This window comes from Salmo trutta, chromosome 32, assembly GCF_901001165.1.
Source record: "Salmo trutta chromosome 32, fSalTru1.1, whole genome shotgun sequence".
Taxonomy (NCBI): Eukaryota; Metazoa; Chordata; class Actinopteri; order Salmoniformes; family Salmonidae; genus Salmo; species Salmo trutta.
The window spans coordinates 7,084,284-7,105,357 of record NC_042988.1 but is presented as its reverse complement, the minus strand read 5'-3'; the positions used below and the strand labels follow the sequence as shown (position 1 = coordinate 7,105,357).

The 21,074-nt window shown below is 40.7% G+C and overlaps 1 protein-coding gene across 1 annotated transcript in view; it reads right to left on the bottom strand.

Annotated features, from left to right (window-relative positions):
- The window catches only part of LOC115170939 (corticotropin-releasing factor receptor 1), a 183,312-nt gene extending 171,952 nt beyond the window's left edge, over positions 1–11,360 (bottom strand). The window contains exon 1 of the mRNA XM_029727338.1: positions 10,275–11,360. Within this exon, the coding sequence (XP_029583198.1) occupies positions 10,275–10,298 (24 nt within the window). The 5' untranslated portion in view covers positions 10,299–11,360. The remainder of the gene's footprint in view (positions 1–10,274) is intronic.
- Between the last annotated feature and the right edge of the window lie 9,714 nt (positions 11,361–21,074).

Sequence of the window (21,074 nt, the reverse complement as noted above, 5' to 3'; positions counted from 1 at the left end):
CCCAGCTGTCGACGACTGGTTTCGGCGTAATGAGCGGGTATGAGAGACCGCTCAGCGGTATCTGCAGGAAGCCTCTAATACCCAGAAACGCTTTGCCGACAGACGCTGCCGACCTACGCCACTCTTTCACCCCAGACAGCGTGTGTGGCTCTCTACCAGAGACATCTGGCTCTGCCTCCCCTTATGTCCTCGCTTCATTGGTCCCTTCAAGATAACCCACTGCATCAACCCTGTCATGTACCACCTCCAATTACCCAGTCAGTACTGTACTTACAGTACTGTAAGGTCAACCTTGTGTTCTGCTTTGTTGTGTTCTTTCTTTGTGTTCTTTAACGTAGCCCTGTCTTTCATTTGTTCATTGATTTCATCTGTGTTAGTTACTCACCTGGTCTCGTCAGCTCCTTATTTAGTTCAGTTCATTCTGTTTATTTTCTTAGTCAACCTTGTGTTCTGTTTTGTTGTGTTCTTGTGAGGTATTGTTCGTTTTGACTCTACTAAGCCTTTTCCAAGCTCGTTTGTGAGAACCAGTTTTAGCCTTCCATCCTAGTTTTTTTTCACCTGCCTGTTTGCCTACCTATGTATGACTATTGCCTGCCTGTGACCACTATTCCTGCCTTCTGCGAAGACGTAATAAACACCTGCCACACTCTGCATGTGAATCTATACCTTTTTCTCCCTGAGTATTCATTACAGATTTAAGTCAAAACTGTAACTAGGCCACTTGGGAACATTCAATGTCGTCTTGGTAAGCAACTCTAGTGTAGATTTGGCATTGTGTTTTAGGTTATTGTCTTGCTGAAAGGTGAATTTGTCTCCCAGTGTCTGTTGGAAAGCAGACTGCACCAGATTTTCCTTTAAGATTGTGCCTGTGCTTATAGCTCTATTCCATTTCTTTTTTATCCCAAAAACACCCTAGTCCTTGTCGATGACAAGCATACCCATAACATGATGCTGTCACGTCCTGACCATAGTAAGATGTTATTTTCTATGGTAGAGTAGGTCAGGGCGTGACAGGGGGTGTTTTGTATTTTTCTATGTTTTGTATATCTATGTTTAGGTTCTAGTTTTTTCTATTTCTAGTTTTTTTTGGGGATGATCTCCAATTAGAGGCAGCTGGTCCTCGTTGTCTCTAATTGGAGATCATACTTAAGTAGGGTTTTTTTCCACCTGTGTTTGTGGGTAGTTGTCTTCTGTTTAGTTTATGTACCTGACAGAACTGTGCGCTTTCGTTTTTCCTCTTTATTATTTTTCCTTTAGTGTTTGAGTTATAATAAATATTCATCATGAGCAATCAACATGCTGCGCTTTGGTTCCCTCTCTACGACAGTTGTTACAGATGCAGCCATCACCATGCTTGAAAATATGAAGAGTGATACTCAGTGATGTGTTGTAATGGATTTGCTCCATACATAATGCTTTGTATTCAGGACAAAAAGTACATTTTCTTTGCCAATTTTTTTTGCAGTATCTCTTGTGCCTTGTTGCACACAAGATGCATGTTTTGTAATATTTGTATTCTGTACAGGCTTCCTTTTTTTCAGTCTGTCATTTACATCAGTATTGTGGAGTAACTACAATGTTGTTGATCCATCCTCAGTTTTCTCCTATCACAGCCATTAAATATCAAACTTTTTTAAAATCACAATTGGCCTCATGGTGAAATCCCTGAGCAGTTTCCTTCCTCTACGGCGACTGAGTTAGGAAAGATACTTGTATCTTTGAAGTGATTGGGTGCATCGTTTACACCAACCAAAGCCTAATAACTTCATCATGCTCAAAGGGATATTCAGTGTCTGCTTATAATTTCTTTATACATCTACCAATCGATGCCCATACTTGTGAGGCATTGACAACCCCGCCTTGGTCTTTGTGGTTGAATCTGTGCTTGAAACTCGATTGAGGGACCTTACAATTATCTGTATGTGTGGGGTATAGAGATGGGGTAGTTATTCAATCTTTTTAACCACTGTTACTGAACACGGAATGAATCCATGCAATTTATCATATTTCTTAAGCACATTTTTACTGAATGTATTTAGACTTGCCATAACGAAGGGGTTGAATACTTGACTGAAGACATTTTAGCCTCAATGATTTTATTTTTTTCACCACATAAACAAAATTCCACTTTGACATTATGCGGATTGTGCCTAGATCAGTGACACAACATCTCAATTTAATCAATTTTAAATCCAGGCTGTAATAAGACAAAATGTGCAAAAAGTAAACAATTTATTGTGTTTTTCGCACTCTCCAACTCAAGAGCTATGTAAGAATCATGAAGCAATTATGTTTTGAAAAAGTCATGGGGCGGTTTCCCAGATCTGGATTAAGCCGACTTTCAAATGAAACAGAAATTCCATTAAACGTGGTTTGGCGTCCAGGGGAATATTTAATCTGGGTCTGCGAAACTGGCCCATAGATTCCTATTCAGACATTGTTATCCCTTAGACTAAGGTTTATAGCCATTGAGTACTATACTTAAAATAGACTACACAAAAAAAATAATTAGTTTGACAGTCTACAACTCAACAATGGCTAGCATTTGAAAAATAAATAAAAGATTACATTTGTCCAGAAATAGATGCTTTATTGCTTTGGTATTTACTTGATTTAGCCATGTTTATTTATGTAAGGACTAGACAGCAAATATTCTGTGCTTTTCAGTTTCACAATGCTCATGTTGGAAAATAAAAATCTCTGTATTGTTATATCTACGACAACACTCCATCACCAAACCTTAACAACATGAAGAGTAAACCAATCAGATTCAGATTATGGACGGTCAAAGTAAAGCATGAAGTATGAAATAGGAAAATAAAATAGGAATAGATGTAGACAGAGAATGATCAGGCAGCGTGTCCGTGTTATTCCATGAGTTTCTGGATGTCCAGTTTTACCAATTCAACTCTAATAGTCAATGCACAGCTTAGAATTATCTTTACATTAGATGTCAGTGTCTGTGAATCATACCCTTCAGCCCTGTGCTATGCAATCTCTAACAGTTATCTTCCAATGCTTCAGTGCTGCTTTTTCTAAGGTCAAATAAATAGTGTGGCCCATATCTAATCTATTCAGTATACCTACAAACACCAGTTAAGACCGTGTTACAATATAGCCATGACTGCATCATCTCTATGTAACCAGGTTATTACACCACCGTCTCCCCAACCACCTCTTTCCACAGCACTGATTGGCCTTATGACTGACACATCAGTTTCTTACAGCACCCCTATGGAAACAAGGCAGAGAGGCACGTGTCCCAAATGGCACCCTATTCCCCGCAAAGTGCACTACTTCTAATAGACCAATGGACCCTGTTGGAATAGGGTGCCATTTGGGACGCAGCCAGTGAGTGCTCCTACAGTGTCTTTAAGTGCTTTTATACATGTGTCTGTGAGCATAGCGTGATGTAGAAAAATAAATAATAGCCATGCAAGTCAGCAGGTGGATCGCAGTTTGGCTCGCCCGGAATTATTTCCTTCATTTTATTAAAGGGTCAATATGAATACATTTTGACATTTTAAAAGTGGTGGCTGCGTTGTTTTTGTTTGAATCTCAGACTGCCCCTTTTAAATACCCAGCTCTCTGAGGTTTCCCTTGAAATTGATCAGACCCGTTTTCGGAGAATTTTCCAGGGCTCATGTTGTAAGGGGCTTAGGGAAAGGGCAAGCAAAGGCTTTTCCGAGCATCTATGATTGTTATCATCCGCATTGGATCTAAAACTGATTACCTTTGGTACGTAAATGTCCTGTCCTCCGATTTGGTTACCTTTTTTAGAGAATGAATTTACACAGGAGGCAATCAATATGTAGTTAAGCAAAGACAGCAACTACCGGTACATCTTAAGCCATCAGTCTATATGATGTGTCATGACATATTCTTTTGCTTCATACCATTTCCAATTTCTTTTTATACATTGTATTGTTTTGAGGAACTCTGAATGTACACTACGGTTCAAAAGTTTGTGGTCACTTAGAAATGTCCTTGTTTTTGAAAGAAAAGCAAATTTTTTTGTGATTTAAGATGGGCAAAAGAACACAGACACTGGACAGAGGATTAGCTAACACAACGTGCCAATGGAACACAGGAGTGATGGTTGCTGATAATGTGCCTAAGTACGCCTATGTAGATATTCCATAGAAGAATCAGCAGTTTCCAGCTACAACAGTCATTTACAACGTCTACACTGTATTTCTGGCCAATTTGATGGACAAAAAATTTGCTTTTCATTCAAAAACAAGACATTTCTAAGTGACCCCAAACTTTTGAATGGTAGTGTATGTATTGCAATACAAATCTAATTTCTACTTTATATATTTTTTTAATCAGGATTTTAGATGTGGTGGTCAAAAGAAGCCTGATATCCTGTGACTCAATCAAAACAAGGGGTTAGAATTTCTCCTCCAGTTGCTTGCTATACGTTGGGACCAATTGCATAGAAGTGGCAAAGATTCCTCATGGGCTAGACTAGGAAACATCTACTAAAATCTGCAGCAGAACTCTTGTCATGATGTGTGACATTGAGCTATCCATCAATGCGATAGGTTCAGGGCTGTACATGACCAGGGTCCTATTCATTAGGCGGAATAATTTTCTAAATGGACTAAAACAGGGAGGTACCTCTGTACATGAACTTGTCCAATAAGAACACTGAGTAGCAAAGTGATTTGCTACGGTTTGCTACGCTGTGCTCTACTGAACATGACCCTGACCAGATAGAAGGGCGTCCCCCTCTGGCCTTCAACCCCTCCCACCTAACCTTAATAGAGAGAACTTGTACTTCTGATAAATGTCCAATCTTGCAGAGTGCAAACACTACATTTCCATATCCACTGTAAAAGACTACTTTACTGATAGATACACCTGGCAGCCTCACCTATAGTATAGCCCAGTATGACATACTGTATAGTGGGATATTGGTTCATTACTGGGCTTCAAACTTTGACTGATCGAAGTTCTCAAGCCTCATCCTATCTGCAGCAATCAGTCCAGTCACCTTGGCTTGGGGAAGGTGGGCTTTAAAACATGTGTGTGCTGGCAACCTAGCTATCAGTGATTAATATGTTCAGTTGGAGCTGCTGATGCAAGCACTTTCAAGGATTTCAGCCTTGCGCCGTCGAACACATACTTTATCATCAATGTATCACCTGCTTGGTATAGTGCACTATACAGGGAAAAGTGTAACATTTCAGACGCAGGCATGATATACAATAGATGGCTTTATAGGTGACGGGAGTCGGGAGAGAAGGACGTACATTATGCGTCTTGAAAGGTCAAACCATAGTGTACAGTAAATGCACATATGCCATATACAGTTGAAGTCGGAAGTTTACATACACCTTAGCCAAATACATTTAAACTCAGTTTTTCACAACTCCTGACATTTAATCCTAGTAAAAATACCCTATCTTAGGTCAGATAGGGTCACCACTTTAGTTTAAGAATGTGAAATGTCAGAATAATAGTAGAGAGAATTATTTATTTCAGCTTTTATTTCTTTCATCACATTCCCAGTGGGTCAGATGTTTACATACACTCAATTAGTATTTGGTAGCATTGCCTATAAATTGTTTAACTTGGGTCAAAAGTTTTGGGTAGCCTTCCACAAGCTTCCCACAATAAGTTGGGTGAATTTTGGCCCATTCCTCCTGACAGAGCTGGTGTAACTGAGTCAGGTTTGTAGACTTCTTGCTCGCATGCGCTTTTTCAGTTCTGCAGACAATTGTTCTATACGATTCAGGTCAGGGCTTTGTGATGGCCACTCCAATACCTTGACTTTGTTGTCCTTAAGCCATTTTGTCACAACTTTGGAAGTATGCTTGGGGTCATTGTCCATTTGGAAGACCCATTTGCGACCAAGCTTTAACTTCCTGACTGGTGTTGAGAGGTAGCTTTAATATACCCACATAATTTTCCTGCCTCATGATGCCATCTATTTTGTGAAGTGCACCAGTCCCTCCTGCAGCAAAGTACCCCCACAACATTATGCTGCCACCCCCGTGCTTCAAGGTTGGGATGGTGTTCTTCGGCTTGCAAGCCTCCCCCTTTTTCCTCCAAACAAATCGATGGTCATTATGGCCAAACAGTTCTATTTTTGATTCTTCAGACCAGAGGACATTTCTCCAAAAAGTACGACCTTTGTCCCCATGTGCAGTTGCAAACCATAGTCTGGCTTTTTTATGGTGGTTTTGGAGCAGTGACTTCTTCCTTGCTGAGCGGGCTTTCAGGTTATGTCGATATAGGACTCGTTTTACTGTGGATATAGATACTTTTGTACCTGTTTCCTCCAGCATCTTCACAAGGTCCTTTTCTGTTGTTCTGGGATTGACTTGTACTTTTCGCACCAAAGTACGTTCATCTCTAGGAAACGTGTCTCCTTCCTGAGGGGTATGATGGCTGCGTGGTCCCATGGTGTTTATACTTGCACACTATTGTTTGTACAGATGAACGTGGTACCTTCAGGCATTTGGAAATTGCGCCCAATGATGAACCAGACTTGTGGAGGTCTTGGCTGATTTCCTTTGATTTTCCCATGATGTCAAGCAAAGAGGCACTGAGTTTGAAGGTAGGCCTTGAAATACATCTACAGGTACACTTCCAATTGACTCAAATTATGTCAATTAGCCTATCAGAAGCTTCTAAAGCCATTACATATTTTATTGAACATTCCAAGCTGTTTAGAGGCACAGTCATCTTAGTGTATGTAAACTTCTTACCCACTGGAATTGTGATACAGGGAATTCTAAGTGAAATAATCTGTCTGTAAACAATTGTTGTAAAAATTACTTGTGTCATGCACAAAGTGGATGTCCTAACCGACTTGCCAAAACTATAGTTTGTTAACAATAAATTTGTGGAGTGGTTGAAAAATGAGTTTTAATAACTCCAACCTAAGTGTATGTAATCTTCCGACTTCAACTGTAGGTAGTCAATGAGACACATGGCTGTGGTAAAGGTCGCCGGCGCTGTTCATGGTCACACAGATGTATTATATTCCTCAGTGGCAGCAGGGTGCCATTTGGAAACCAATCCAAATGGCACCCTGCTTTCTACAAAAATATATTCAACACCTCAGGGGTGTAAAGTACTTAAGTAGAAATACTTTAACGAACTACTTAAAGTAGTTTTGGGGGTATCTGTACTTTACTTTGCTATTTATATATTTTTAACAACTTTTAATTTTACTCCACTACATTCCTAAAGAAAATTAATGCACTTTTTACTCCATTCATTTTCCCTGACACCCAAAAGTACTCGTTACCTTTCAAATGTTTAGCAGGACAGGAAAACGGTCCAATTCACACACATCAAGAGAACATCCCTGGTCATCCCTATTGCCTCTTATCTGGCAGACTCACTAAACACAAATGCTCCAATTGTAAATGCTTCATTTGTAAATGAGTGTTGACAGCATGAAGCCCAAATAGATTTGACAAAAGAAGAAGAAATTCAAACCCTGATTACATTGGGTTACAATAACCTCTTTATTTATGTGTGGAAATACTTGGGAACAGATTTCCTGAATTGCAATCTATTTGAGCTGATTTCCTGGTGATTTTACAGTCTTTTATGTCAAAATAAATTAATAAAGATATATATTTTTTTCTAAGAAAAATTGGGGGGCCAAATAAAATCACCTGGGTGCCGAATTTGGCCCGCGGGCCGCCTATTGGGGAACCTTGTTGTCAGATGGGAAACTGAAAGTCAGTTTCCCATCTGTCAGCCAAGCAGCCATTAGTATTCAGCTATGTGATATGGTTAGGCGGGAGGATTTCTATCTCTGTAGCTTCTGTGCCCGTAGAAATATAATTACTACAGTATACTAGAATTAACTAGAATTGAATGGGAATGTCCGTTCTGTGGTCTGGTCCTTTCCATCTGAGGGCTCTGTGATGAGTTAATTAGATCAGAGAGGACAGACAGACCCAGACTGTGACTGTGACTAGGGGTACATTGAGATCTTTAGTTAAAGAAGTGGACATTGAGATTTTATTGAGAGGCTGAACAGACTGGAGTCTGACTGACGTTCACACCTGATGAAGGGACAAGGATATGTTTGCCTCTGAAAGAGGGCCCTGTTTAGGACTGTCCTTAAAAGTTTGGTAGAGAGGAAAAAATGTGTATGCCTACAGAGTCTGTCTGCCAGGCAAATTGGGAGTATAAAAATAACATTATGTTGGTGATTCATTCGAAAATGTAAAATGTATAGGTTGGTGGACAGGAAAAACATGTTTACAGAGTCAGACAGTTTGGCAAATGGAGAGTATTAAAATTACAAATTGTTGATTCACTTTAACATAATCAAATTTACATATCAAATTAATCAAAGACATGGGATAGTTGCTCAGTCAAAACGAAAGTGATCTGATAATTTGCATGTTGTCTAACTAGATGATTGATCTGCAATCAGATATGCATAGTTGGTTTTATTTGCATTTTCACTTCCTCACTGTCCAGGTTGTCTTTTCTGCTTTAATTAGAATGTCAACCCTCACTGCATTTAAAACTGTCAATCACTTCACCTCATAGCCCTGGGTAGAGTTCCCTAATCTCTCTCCATTGGACAAATGCCAGACTTACCTCAAGCAATATAGGATTAGTGTGATTCACAGGCAGTGGCTGTGTAAAAATGAATCCCCTACTGCACCTGCATGAGTTTGATTCTCAATGCATCAGGGTGTCTATATTGAGACTGTTTTGAATATACTGCACATAGAAGGTATGATCATATGCGTACACCAGATACACAATTGTCTGTAAGCCAAACATTTCCAGCGTAAACATTAGGTATGCATGGAACAAAATGTGTCAACCTTTCCGTATTTACTGCTCCTTGTCGTGGGGTATTGCATGGGTAACCCTTGCTTTACACAACAGAACACATGGATCATTTATGTTCCATGCAGAATTAGAAGGCTTTGTATCTCTGCCCTGTGTTTCCACTGTGTAAGCTTACTTTCTTTATACACTTGTGCAACCTTTTGTAAAGCTGTCAACTCCATCATTCCGCACAGCATAAAGAATTCATTTTGGCCACAAGTTGTGGCAAAAGATTTTAATCATGAAGTGAAAACAATGAGGATAAAGAGGCTTGGCATGTGTCGGCAATGTCAATGGTTCGAAGAAGCTTATTTTTAGTGTTTGTATTTTGATTTATGATATCAAAATGCGGTGCGCTATGCGGCGAGGTGCCAAACCTCTCCAACTTCAAGATTGAAGAATCCAGTACAAGTAGTAGGCCTATGCAAGTGCTGAATAGTTGTTTTGTTGCTGTCGGGGCTTTCAATCTCCGCAGGTCATGTAGGCTCGGTGGATGTGATGATTGTATAAGAAAACAGGCATATTTAATCCTACCGATTTAGATTTGACCCTCACTCAACCGTGTAATGACAATGCGTAATCTTCTCCTGAGTTAGGCTAAATCAGGCGAGCCACAACACCCAAGATTGGCTGAAAGACTTAGATTGATCCCAAAAGCTGTGGCCAACAGCCATGTGTCTCCTGCGGATTTAAATTAAATGGAATACCTGCTGAGTCATATTTGCAATATTTCATGTCTCAACATTGTCAGCGCGTAACTGCGTTTAATTGTATTCTTGAATACAAGCCAAGTGAATGTATTAACAACAAAATGCATATAACAATATTTAGCAATATCCCCTTTAATAATAATAGTTCGTAGTGCTCGAGAGCTCCAGTGCCAACATAACCTGCATTTTAAGTAATATTATTCACTAGATATTGTTATTTACAGGAGTTGTAAACGGAAAACACACACGCACACATATACTGCACACACACACTTTTACATTCATCCTTTGCTGCTGCTCCTCTTTTCCTTATTTTACTCTTATTATTATATATCCTGATGCCTAGTCACTTTACCCTGCCCTCGTGTACAAATCTACCTCAAAAACCTCGTGCCACTGCAAATTGATCTGGTACGCCTACTGGTAGCCTACTCTCTGTATATAGCTCCATTCTTGAGTATTTTATTTTCTTCTTCGTATTATTAATTTTTAACTCTGCATCGCTGGGAAGGGCTCTTAAGCAAGCATTTCACGGTAAAGTCTACACCAGTTGTATTCGGCGCATGAGACGCATACAATCTGATTTGATTTGATTTGAAAAAACAAAAAAACATGTCCCAAGCAGTGAGGCAAAAACACAATCTCAGCTGCCAACAAAACAATTTTTTTTTTTTTTACAACATAGCAGTTAACTGAAAGGACAACAATGATTTAAAAGCATCTCGCATGCACCTGACATACCTGGAGAAGAATTCGCAGCCACATTTTTCTGTGCGTTTATTTGCTGATATCTCCAATCTGGACTCCTGCCTTCCCGCAGTTACCGTGTTACCACGAGATGCCTCCGGTACCGGATTAGGGATACTCAATTCTCACAAGAGAGGATATCGCACCACTTTCGGAATGAATCTTGCTCACATGAACAACCAACAGTTACTTATCGTTATGCATTTTCTCAAATATGAAGTCCCAATAAAGTGTTTAAGTAAACGTTCATTTATTTTATAACACAGCCTCTAAATTGCCGGTCATTCTCTTATCGAGATATGTTTGGTTTTAATCGATGTCAGTCCATTTCAGAGGAAATTCAAACGTCTCTTCGGAAATATTTTTTTTGTATAATGTTGATCCGTAGTAGTCTATTTCCTTCTGTATTACACCGCTATATATTCCGGTGAATGGACTTTCCAGGGTACTGCGTTTAGCTTGCTTTTAATAATAGCCTACAGGTAAATATCTATTGTTCTCCATGTACATAAAACGGTCATCAGAGGTTCCGTCCGCAGTATCCAATAATTAATTCCGTGGGCCTATTGAAATTCGGTTAGAGATTGATGTCGGGTCTCGCCAACTTCAAAGCGTTGACAGCCTTTTGCGTCGTCCTTTTTCAATCCTCTTCATAACAGTCCTCCCATGTATTGTTTTTTTTCCGATGTGGGACTGGTCAGGTGCTCCAATATTTCTTTTCTCAATGCTAAGGTCTCCAAAATACCATTTAACTTATAATATCTAGGGAACATACACCACAGCATGAATTAAATCTGCCCACTGCGCTCCAAAAAGTGAAAAGGGAAGAGTGCTTCGCAGGCTCAGCTTCAGAAATCGCCTAATATGATGTGTTTGCCAAAACTACACCGGTATCCTCTTAACGCAGTGGCGGGCCACAGTCTTTCTCGCTCTTTGGGTGTTTCAGCTCCGATTCCACTTCACTGCAGTTGGACCGACTGCTTTTAGAATTTGAAATATTTTGTTTGCGGTACTGCTCTCTCAGCCTCCATAGGCAAATAGTACAAACTCCAGCATGCGATCGCATAGACTGTCCTACGTCACTGCACACTTTACAGCTCTCCTCTGTTCACTTTAGCAAATTAACATGTATTGCGCGTCAACAAAACAACATGTTAGATCTGTTCTCGATTTATGTCCAATTGTACATACCAACTCCAGGGAGCACGAAAATGTATGTCTGTGAAGCTGTAATATGGTTCAATGAAAGCAATAATTTGCCAAATAGGCCCACTGAAGTCCCCTTGAAAGCTCTAGACCCATGTCATATATTATATAGGAACATGAGGATACATAATTATAACATAATTTAGGCTGGCCACTCAAATAATCCCCTTACCCCTTCCTCCCTCCCTCTCTCCATTGTCCTGCATTCTCTCCTGATGCCCCACCATGTGTATTTATTTTTTATTTAACCTTTATTTAACTAAGCAAGTCAGTTAAGAACAAATTCTTATTTACAGTGACGGCCTAGGAGCAGTGGGTTAACTGCCTTGTTCTGGAGCAGAACGACAGATTTTTACCTTGTCAGCTAGGGGATTCAATCTAGCAACCTTTTGGTTACTGGCCCAACACTCTAACCACTAGGCTACCTGTCATATAGTTCCCTTATGGAAATGTACACATGTCTTGCACATGCAAAATTGTTCTTCACATGTGAAATCATGTAAAACCATGTGGTTTTGGGACACTTTACATGTGATAATATTTCACATGGAGTTTCACGTGGATTTTCACAAGTGATCACAAACATTCACAAGTGGATTAACATTTTCCCATGATGCCCTGCAAACAAAAAGTCATTAGAATGTCCAAGGAAAGTCACAAAATAGACGCTGTTTTTCCACGTACATATTTGACAGATGTATTTATACAGTAATTATTATTCAGCATTTCCTCACCAGGGATTTGAACAACTTCTTGGTTCATGACATTCCGATCTTTCTGCTACACCAGCATGGCTGTGTCAATGACTGATTTCACCTGTATTCCCACACTTTGCGGGTCATAGTAAATATCAGCTTTGTATAATACATTCAAGAAAAACTATTATATTTATCATAGTGATTCAGGAGTAACAATAAAACAGAATAATATGTTCCACCAACATTAGACAACTATACAGAAAACTCTCAAATTGATGAGATAAGTAAATGAAATAAACAATAGTCAGATAACTGATAACTAAAATAGTGCAGATATGTATTATAGGTACTGAATGTGTAGGGGACTTCTAAGAATGCTACAGACTTTGTGACGCAGCAGAAAGACCAGCGTAACCCAAATCCAGAGGTCTTTGATTTCAAATCCAAGGTGAGGTCATATTGAAAACTTAGTACTAAGTGATGATGTCAAATGTAATCATATTGTTATTGATTAAAGATTTGTACACCTTTTTTATAACATATTTTAACTCAACAGCTTACCACTTACCTTAAACCCCCGTACCATTTCATTACCTCCCTTACAACAACAAAAAAAGATGTGAAATTTACTATTTCACATTATGAAGCTGAAATTGAGCTGAAATCTACAAATGTGAAAACAAAAGAGACATGTGAGGTCAGTTGTTCACATGTAGACCATATGTTCGCATGTATTCAATATGGAGTTCACATGTAACGCCACCTTTTCACGTGAGAATAACATGTTTTCACCTCACATGTGAATTGCAGATTCACAAGTAGAATTTACATGAAAAGCATTCACATGTGAAAAGAACATTTGCAATTTCACATGTGAACAATTTCACATGGAATTGTATTTTCACATTTGAAAAACGTTGGTCCATGGGGGGCTAGGCCTGCATCTCTGCTAAAAGGAATATGAGTTTTATTCTGTAAATTTAGCTATTGCTTGCTTTTCTAAAGTCTACCAACCTTGCCAGCAGGCATACCAGCTAACATAGTTAGGCAAGCTAGCTACTCTTGTTACTCTTGCTAGCTAGTCTTGTAGGTACTCGGCAGGTAACCTAGCAGTTAAGAGCGTTGGGCCAGTGACCGAAGGGTGACATATCGGTCGATATACCCTTGAGCATGGCACTTAACCCTAATTTCTCCTGTAAGTCGCTCTGCTAAATAAATAAAATGCAAATATAAATGTAACTTCATTGATAGCCTAAAATGGCTACTTGGTACAGTAGCTAGCTATAAAGTTGGGAACCTTTCTGGGCTAGCTAAAGCCATCTTCATTGATAGGTGGCTAGTAGCATTACAGAGAAGAACAAGTACTTTATCTTTTTTTTAAGTAAACAGAACAAGTCTGAGTGGGCACATGCCCTGTACCCCCTATGGGCATCATGCCTCTGCATACACAAAATGCAGTTTGGGCCACAAGCCTACAGTATCCTTTAGCTCTCCCAGGTAAAGTAAGGGGCAGGCTTAAATCATTTCATAGAGGAGCTAGATAGATTGATGAGATGACAAAGCCTTTTTTACAAACAGAGTAGGTCTATCTGACATCTGACATATTGCAGCGCTAAAGCAATGATATCCCATGTGATGATGTATGTCCTGCTCTACGAGGATATTGGAGAGCTCACTGAATATAAAGATGGAGACTTGGGGAGAGGAACACTGTTGCTGCTTCCCTCTCCAATATTAATGGAGGAGCAAACTGAAGAGAAGAGGAGATTCAGCCACTCTTGGTGGACAATGGACGTTTATTTAACAAATAGAAATGGAGGCATGGAAACCAGATGCATTTGAATGATTTACTTATGAAAAAGAACGCAGTCCTAGCGTTGTTGTCACAGGTGTGAAAAGAGCCTTAATTGCTTGTGCATGCTACCTTGGTTTGAGAACTTTCTAATTGAATGATTGATCCTGTAATTATATCTGCTGACTGTTTCTTTAAATTCTGTGTATTTTTTTGTTTGAGGTGCGGCTGCCTGGTGGAAGGTGCAAGTAAGAGGGAAGTTTGACATGTGGCTGTTGATTTAAGTTTGGAAGTTGCTGACTTTTTAGCTAGTTGAGATCACTGTTTTATGTTATATAAATACAATTACTGTTTAGTTAGGTTCTGGTGCAGGGTTGCAGGAAACACTGTTTTTTTGTTTAGTTCCACTGGTCCTGAGGCCCTTGTTAAGGTCACCGGCATCTTTGCCCAGTACCAGGATATTTTAGCACAAAACCTGGTTGCCTCTGCCAGAGGCTGAAACTTGTTTGCAAGTGGATTTTCCAGCAAAACAATAACTCCAAGCACAGTATTGAAAACTGGGTGCCAATAATTGATATTTAAAAAATATATATATATACAAAAAATAAACAAAAGCTCTTTCTCTGAACAATTGTATTAGTATAAAATAATCAAATTTTCAAATGTTTATGAGCATACAGTATAGCTCAGTATTTTTATTATTTATTTTTTTGTCTTTTATCCTCATTTTTATCAAGGATGACAATAATTGGAGATGACAGTGTATACTGGATGTCCAAAATTGTGGGGGGAAAGACCAAATGTTTTTTTCTCCCAACATAATAGTCATCATAAGAAAACTTTCAGAACCACCTTGTGGAGAACTTTGTTACTTAAAATTATTTTATTGTACCACAGTTGGTAGAAAATAATATATATTGACTTGTGTGTACTGTAAAGGTCTACATTACCATATAGTACATCTCTGAATCTGCACATTTTGTAATCATGGGACGGAAGCTTGATTGTCTCTTTATGAATAGTATTTTATTACTTTTTTTGAGGGATCCTATTGTGCCACCCAAACCCTTATATCATGGGGTGTGATTGCAGCCAGGTCACCCGAGATACAAGTCAGTATTCGACGTCCATCCCTATTTCAGGAAGTCGGGAGATGATGTGGAAACTGGCCCCTAGGAGCAACAGTGAGCTTACCTTCAAGTAGTTTTCGGTTTTTGCAAAGGCATTGTGGACGGTATTTGGTATTTATTAGGCTCCCTATTAGCTGCTACAAAAGCATCAGCTACTTTTCCTGGGGTCCACATGAAACATGACATAATACATATTATAAACTGGGTGGTTCGAGCCCTGAATGCTGATTGGCTGACAGCCATGGTTTATCAGACCGTAAACCATGGGTATGACAAAACATGAATTACTTCTGCTCTAATTAAGTTGGTAACCAGTTTATAATAGCAATAAGGCACCTCTGGAGCTTTTGATATATGGCCAATATACCACGGCTAAGGGCTGTGTCCAGGCGTTGCGTCGTGAGTAAGAACAGCCCTTAACCATGGTATATTGGCCATATACCACATCTCCTCGGGCCTTATAGCTTTAGTACAGAACATTATTAGTCAAGGACCGAAATGCATACATTCAAAACGTCACACACACAATATCTAGGTCTAATACATTGCAAATTACAATACAATATACACTGCTCAAAAAAATAAAGGGAACACTAAAATAACACATCCTAGATCTGAATGAATGAAATAATCTTATTAAATACTTTTATCTTTACATAGTTGAATGTGCTGACAACAAAATCACACAAAAATAATCAATGGAAATCCAATTTATCAACCCATGGAGGTCGGGATTTGGAGTCACACTCAAAATTAAAGTGGAAAACCACACTACAGGCTGATCCAACTTTGATGTAATGTCCTTAAAACAAGTCAAAATGAGGCTCAGTAGTGTGTGTGGCCTCCACGTGCCTGTATGACCTCCCTACAATGCCTGGGCATGCTCCTGATGAGGTGGCGGATGGTCTCCTGAGGGATCTCCTCCCAGACCTGGACTAAAGCATCCGCCAACTCCTGGACAGTCTGTGGTGCAATGTGGCGTTGGTGGATGGAGCGAGACATGATGTCCCAGATGTGCTCAATTGGATTCAGGTCTGGGGAACGGGCGGGCCAGTCCATAGCATCAATGCCTTCCTCTTGCAGGAACTGCTGACACACTCCAGCCACATGAGGTCTAGCATTGTCTTGCATTAGGAGGAACTCAGGGCCAACCGCACCAGCATATGGTCTCACAAGGGGTCTGAGGATCTCATCTCGGTACCTAATGGCAGTCAGGCTACCTCTGGCGAGCACATGGAGGGCTGTGCGGCCCCCCAAAGAAATGCCACCCCACACCATGACTGACCCACCGCCAAACCGGTCATGCTGGAGGATGTTGCAGGCAACAGAACGTTCTCCACGGCATCTCCAGACTGTCACGTCTGTCACATGTGCTCAGTGTGAACCTTCTTTCATCTGTGAAGAGCACAGGGCGCCAGTGGCGGATTTGCCAATCTTGGTGTTCTCTGGCAAATGCCAAACGTCCTGCACGGTGTTGGGCTGTAAGCACAACCCCCACCTGTGAACGTCGGGCCCTCATACCACCCTCATGGAGTCTGTTTCTGACCGTTTGAGCAGACACATGCACATTTGTGGCCTGCTGGAGGTCATTTTGCAGGGCTCTGGCAGTGCTTTTCCTTGCACAAAGGCGGAGGTAGCGGTCCTGCTGCTGGGTTGTTGCCCTCCTACGGCCTCCTCCACGTCTCCTGATGTACTGGCCTGTCTCCTGGTAGCGCCTCCATGCTCTGAACACTACGCTGACAGACACAGCAAACCTTCTTGCCACAGCTCGCATTGATGTGCCATCCTGGATGAGCTGCACTACCTGAGCCACTTGTGTGGGTTGTAGACTCTGTCTCATGTTACCACTAGAGTGAAAGCACCGCCAGCATTCAAAAGTGACCAAAACATCAGCCAGGAAGCATAGGAACTGAGAAGTGGTCTGTGGTTACCACCTGCAGAACCACTCCTTTATTGGGGGTGTCTTGCTAATTGCCTATAATTTCCACCTGTTGTCTATTCCATTTGCACAACAGCATGTGGAATTTATTGTCAATCAGTGTTGCTTCCTAACTGGACAGTTTGATTTCACAGAAGTGTGATTGACTTGGAGTTACATTGTGTTGTTTAAGTGTTCCCTTTATTTTTTTGAGCAGTATATATAAAATGTCTGTCTCTCTTCACAGTCCCCTTTCTGCAGTAAGGTGTTCTTTTATCTGTTTTTTAACTGGTTTTATTGCTAGCTTGAGTTACCTAGGGTGGCAGAGAGTTCCATGTAGTCATGGCTCTATTTAATACTGTGTTTCCCAGCCTCTGTTCTGGACCTGGGGACTTTGAAGAGACCTCTGGTTGCATGTCTTGTGTTGTACCGATGACTGACCGAACCGTTTGAACAGACACTTCAGTACCTTCAACACATCAATGCCTAGCACAAAGACCAATAGTTATGCAGTCAATCTCTCCTCAACTTTAAGCCAGGAGAGACTGACATGCATGTCACTTCCTCCATGTACATCTACGTGCGATATGTGCTGCTTTGTTCAGGACCAACTTACCTATGTCCTTCTTTGCCGCACATGACCATACAGCTGGCCAATAGTCCAGGTGCTACAATACTAGGGCCTGTAGGACCTATCTGGTTGACCGAGATGTCAAGAAGGCAGAGCAACGCCCTGTCATGGACAGACCTCTTTCCAAATTAGCAACCATAGTGTCTATGTGTTTTGACTTGCTATCTGACTTGCTAGCTTGCTATCTGCCTCTGGTGCCAAAGGTTGCATGTTCAAATCCTGCGATAGAAAGTTAATGCCTAAACTTAACCTTAAACACATAGAAATTGGACGTTTGAGAAACATGGATGAATGTCTAATTCTGACGTGAGACTGTGAGCTTACTGGGGATTGCGCCACCCCAAATGAAACTCTTGAAAGGCAAATATTACATAAGCTATCTACAGCTTTATGTGCTGGTTTGGTATTTGGTATTTTATTTGTATCCCCATTACCTGTTGCAAAAGCAGCAGCTACTCTTCCTGGGGTCCACACAAAACATGAAACATAATACAGAATGACATAATACAGAACATCAATAGATAAGAACAGGTCAAGGACAGAACTACATATATATATATTTAAAGGCACACGTAGCCTACATATCAATGCATACACACAAACTATCTAGGTCAAATAGGGGAGAGGCATTGTGCAGCGAGGTGTTGCTTTATCAGTTTTTCTTAAAACAGATTTGCTGTTTATTTGAGCAATATGAGATGGAAGGAAGCTCCATGCAATAAGGGCTCTACATAATACTGTACACTTTCTTGAATTTGTGACTGTGAAAAGATCCCTGGTGGCATGTCTGGTGGGATTAGTGTGTGTGTCAGAGATGTGTGTAAGTTGACTATACAAACAATTTTGGATTTTCAACACATTAATGTTTCTTATAAAAAGAAGAAGTGATGCAGTCAGTCTCTCCTCAACTCTTAGCCAAGAGAGACTGGCATGCATAGTATTTATATCAGCCCTCTGATTACAATTAAGAGCAAATGTGCCGCTCTGTTCAGCTGCAGTTTAACTAGGTCTTTCCTCGCAGCACTGGACCACACGACTGGAAAATAATCAAGATTAGACAAAACTAGAGCCTGCAGGACTTGCTTTTTGGAGTGTGGTGTCAAAAAAGCAGAGCATCTCTTTACTACGGCTAGACCTCTCCCCATCTTTACAACCATTGAATCTATGTGTTTTGACAGTTTATAATCTAATATAACACCAAGTAATTTAGTCTCCTCAACTTGTTCAACAACCACACCATTCATTACCAGATTCAGCTGAGGTCTAGCACTTAAGGAATGATTTGTACCAAATCAAATACAATGCTCTTAGTTTTAGAGATGGACAAGTTTTCAGGACAAGTTTATTACTGGCCACCCATTCCAAAACAGACTGCAACTCTTTGTTAAGGGTTTCAGTGACTTCATTAGCTGTGGTTGCTGATGCATATATGGTTGAATCATCAGCATACATGGACTCACATTCTTTGTTTAATGCCAGTGGCAGGTCATTGGTAAAAATAGAAAATAGTAGAGGGCCTAGAGAGCTGCCCTGCGGTACACCACACTTTACATGTTTGATATTGGAGAGGCTTCCATTAAAGAAAACCCTTTGAGTTATATTAGATAGATAGCTCTGAATCCACGATATGGCAGAAGTTGAAAAGCCATAGCACATACGTTTTTTCAACAACAGGTTATGGTCAATAATATCAAAGGCTGCAATGAATGTTAAGTGTTAGATATTGCCTATTGTTGTATTGGCTTACTACTCTTATATACAGTGAGTGTACAAAACATTAGGAACACTTTCCGTGACAGACTGACCAGGTAAGTCCAGGTGAAAGCTATGATCTATTATTGATGTCACTTGTTAAATCCACTGCAATTAGTGTAGATGAAGAGGAGGAGACAGGTTAAACAAGGATTTTTGAGCCTTGAGACAATTGAGACATGGATTGTGTATGTGTGTCATTCAGAGGGTGAATGGGAAAAACAAAATATTTAGGTGCCTTTGAATGGGGTATGGTAGGAGGTGCCAGGCACATCGGCACCTACTACTACATACCCAAAGCTGATGGGTTTTTCACGCTCAACAGTTTCCCGTGTGTATCAAGAATGGTCTACTGTGTGAAGCATTGGAGTCAACATGGGCCAGCATTCCTGTGGAATGTTATCGACACCTTGTAGAGTCCATGACCTGATGAATTGAGGCTGTTCTCAGGGCAAAAGGGGTGCAACTCAACATTAAATTAAATCAAACTTTATTTGTCACATGCCTCGAAAACAACAAGAGTAGACCTTACCGTGAAATGCTTATTTACAAGCCCTTAACCTACAGTGCAGCTCAAGAGTTAAGAAAATATTTAATAAAAAGTATTAAAATAATAAAAATCAACACAATAAGAATAACGAGGCTATATGCTGTGGGTACCGAGTCAGTGTGTGTGGGTACAGGTTAGTTGAGGTAATTTTTACATGTAGATATGGGTGAAGTGACTATGCATAGATAATAAACAGCGAGTAGCAGCAGGGTACAAAAAGGGGGATCAATGTAGATAGTCCGGTGGAGATTTTATTAATTGTTCAGTAGTCTTATGGCTTGGGGGTAGAAGCTGTTGATGAGCCTTTTGGTCCTAGACTTGGCACTCCGATACCACTTGCCATGCGGTAGAAGAGAAAACAGTCCATAACTTGGGTGATTGGAGTCTCTGACAATATTATGGGCTTTCCTCTGACACCGCCTATTTTATAGGTCCTGGATGGCAGGAAGCTTGGCCTCAGTGATGTACTGGGCCGTTCGCACTACCCTCTGTAGTATGGTCAGATGCCGAGCAGTTGCCATACCAGGCAGTGATGCAACCAGTCAGGATGCTCTCGATGGTGCAGCTGTAGAACCGTTTGAGGATCTGGGGACCCATGCCAAATCTTTTCAGTCTCCTGAGGGGGAAAAGGTTTTGTTGTGTCCTCTTCACAACTGTCTTGATATGTTTGGACCATGATGGTTCGTTGGTGATGTGGACACCAAGGAACTTGAAACTCTCGACCCGCTCCACTACAGCCCCATCAATGTTAATGGGGGCCTATTCAGCCCGCCTTTTCCTGTAGTCCACGATCAGCTCCTTTGTTTTGCTCACATTGAGGGAGAGGTTGTTGTCCTGGCACCACACTGCCAGTTCTCTGACCTCCTCCCTATAGGCCGTCTCATCATTGTTGGTGATCAGGCCTACCACTGTTGTGTTGTCAGCAAACTTAATGATAGTGTTGGAGTTGTGTTTGGCCACGCAGTCGTGGGTGAACAGGGAATACAGGAGGGGACTAAGTACCCACCCCTGAGGGGCCCAAGTGTTAAGGATCAGCGTGGCAGTTGTGTTGTTGCCTTCTCTTACCACCTGGGGGCGGCCAGTCAGGAAGTCCAGGATCCAGTTGCAGAGGGAGGTA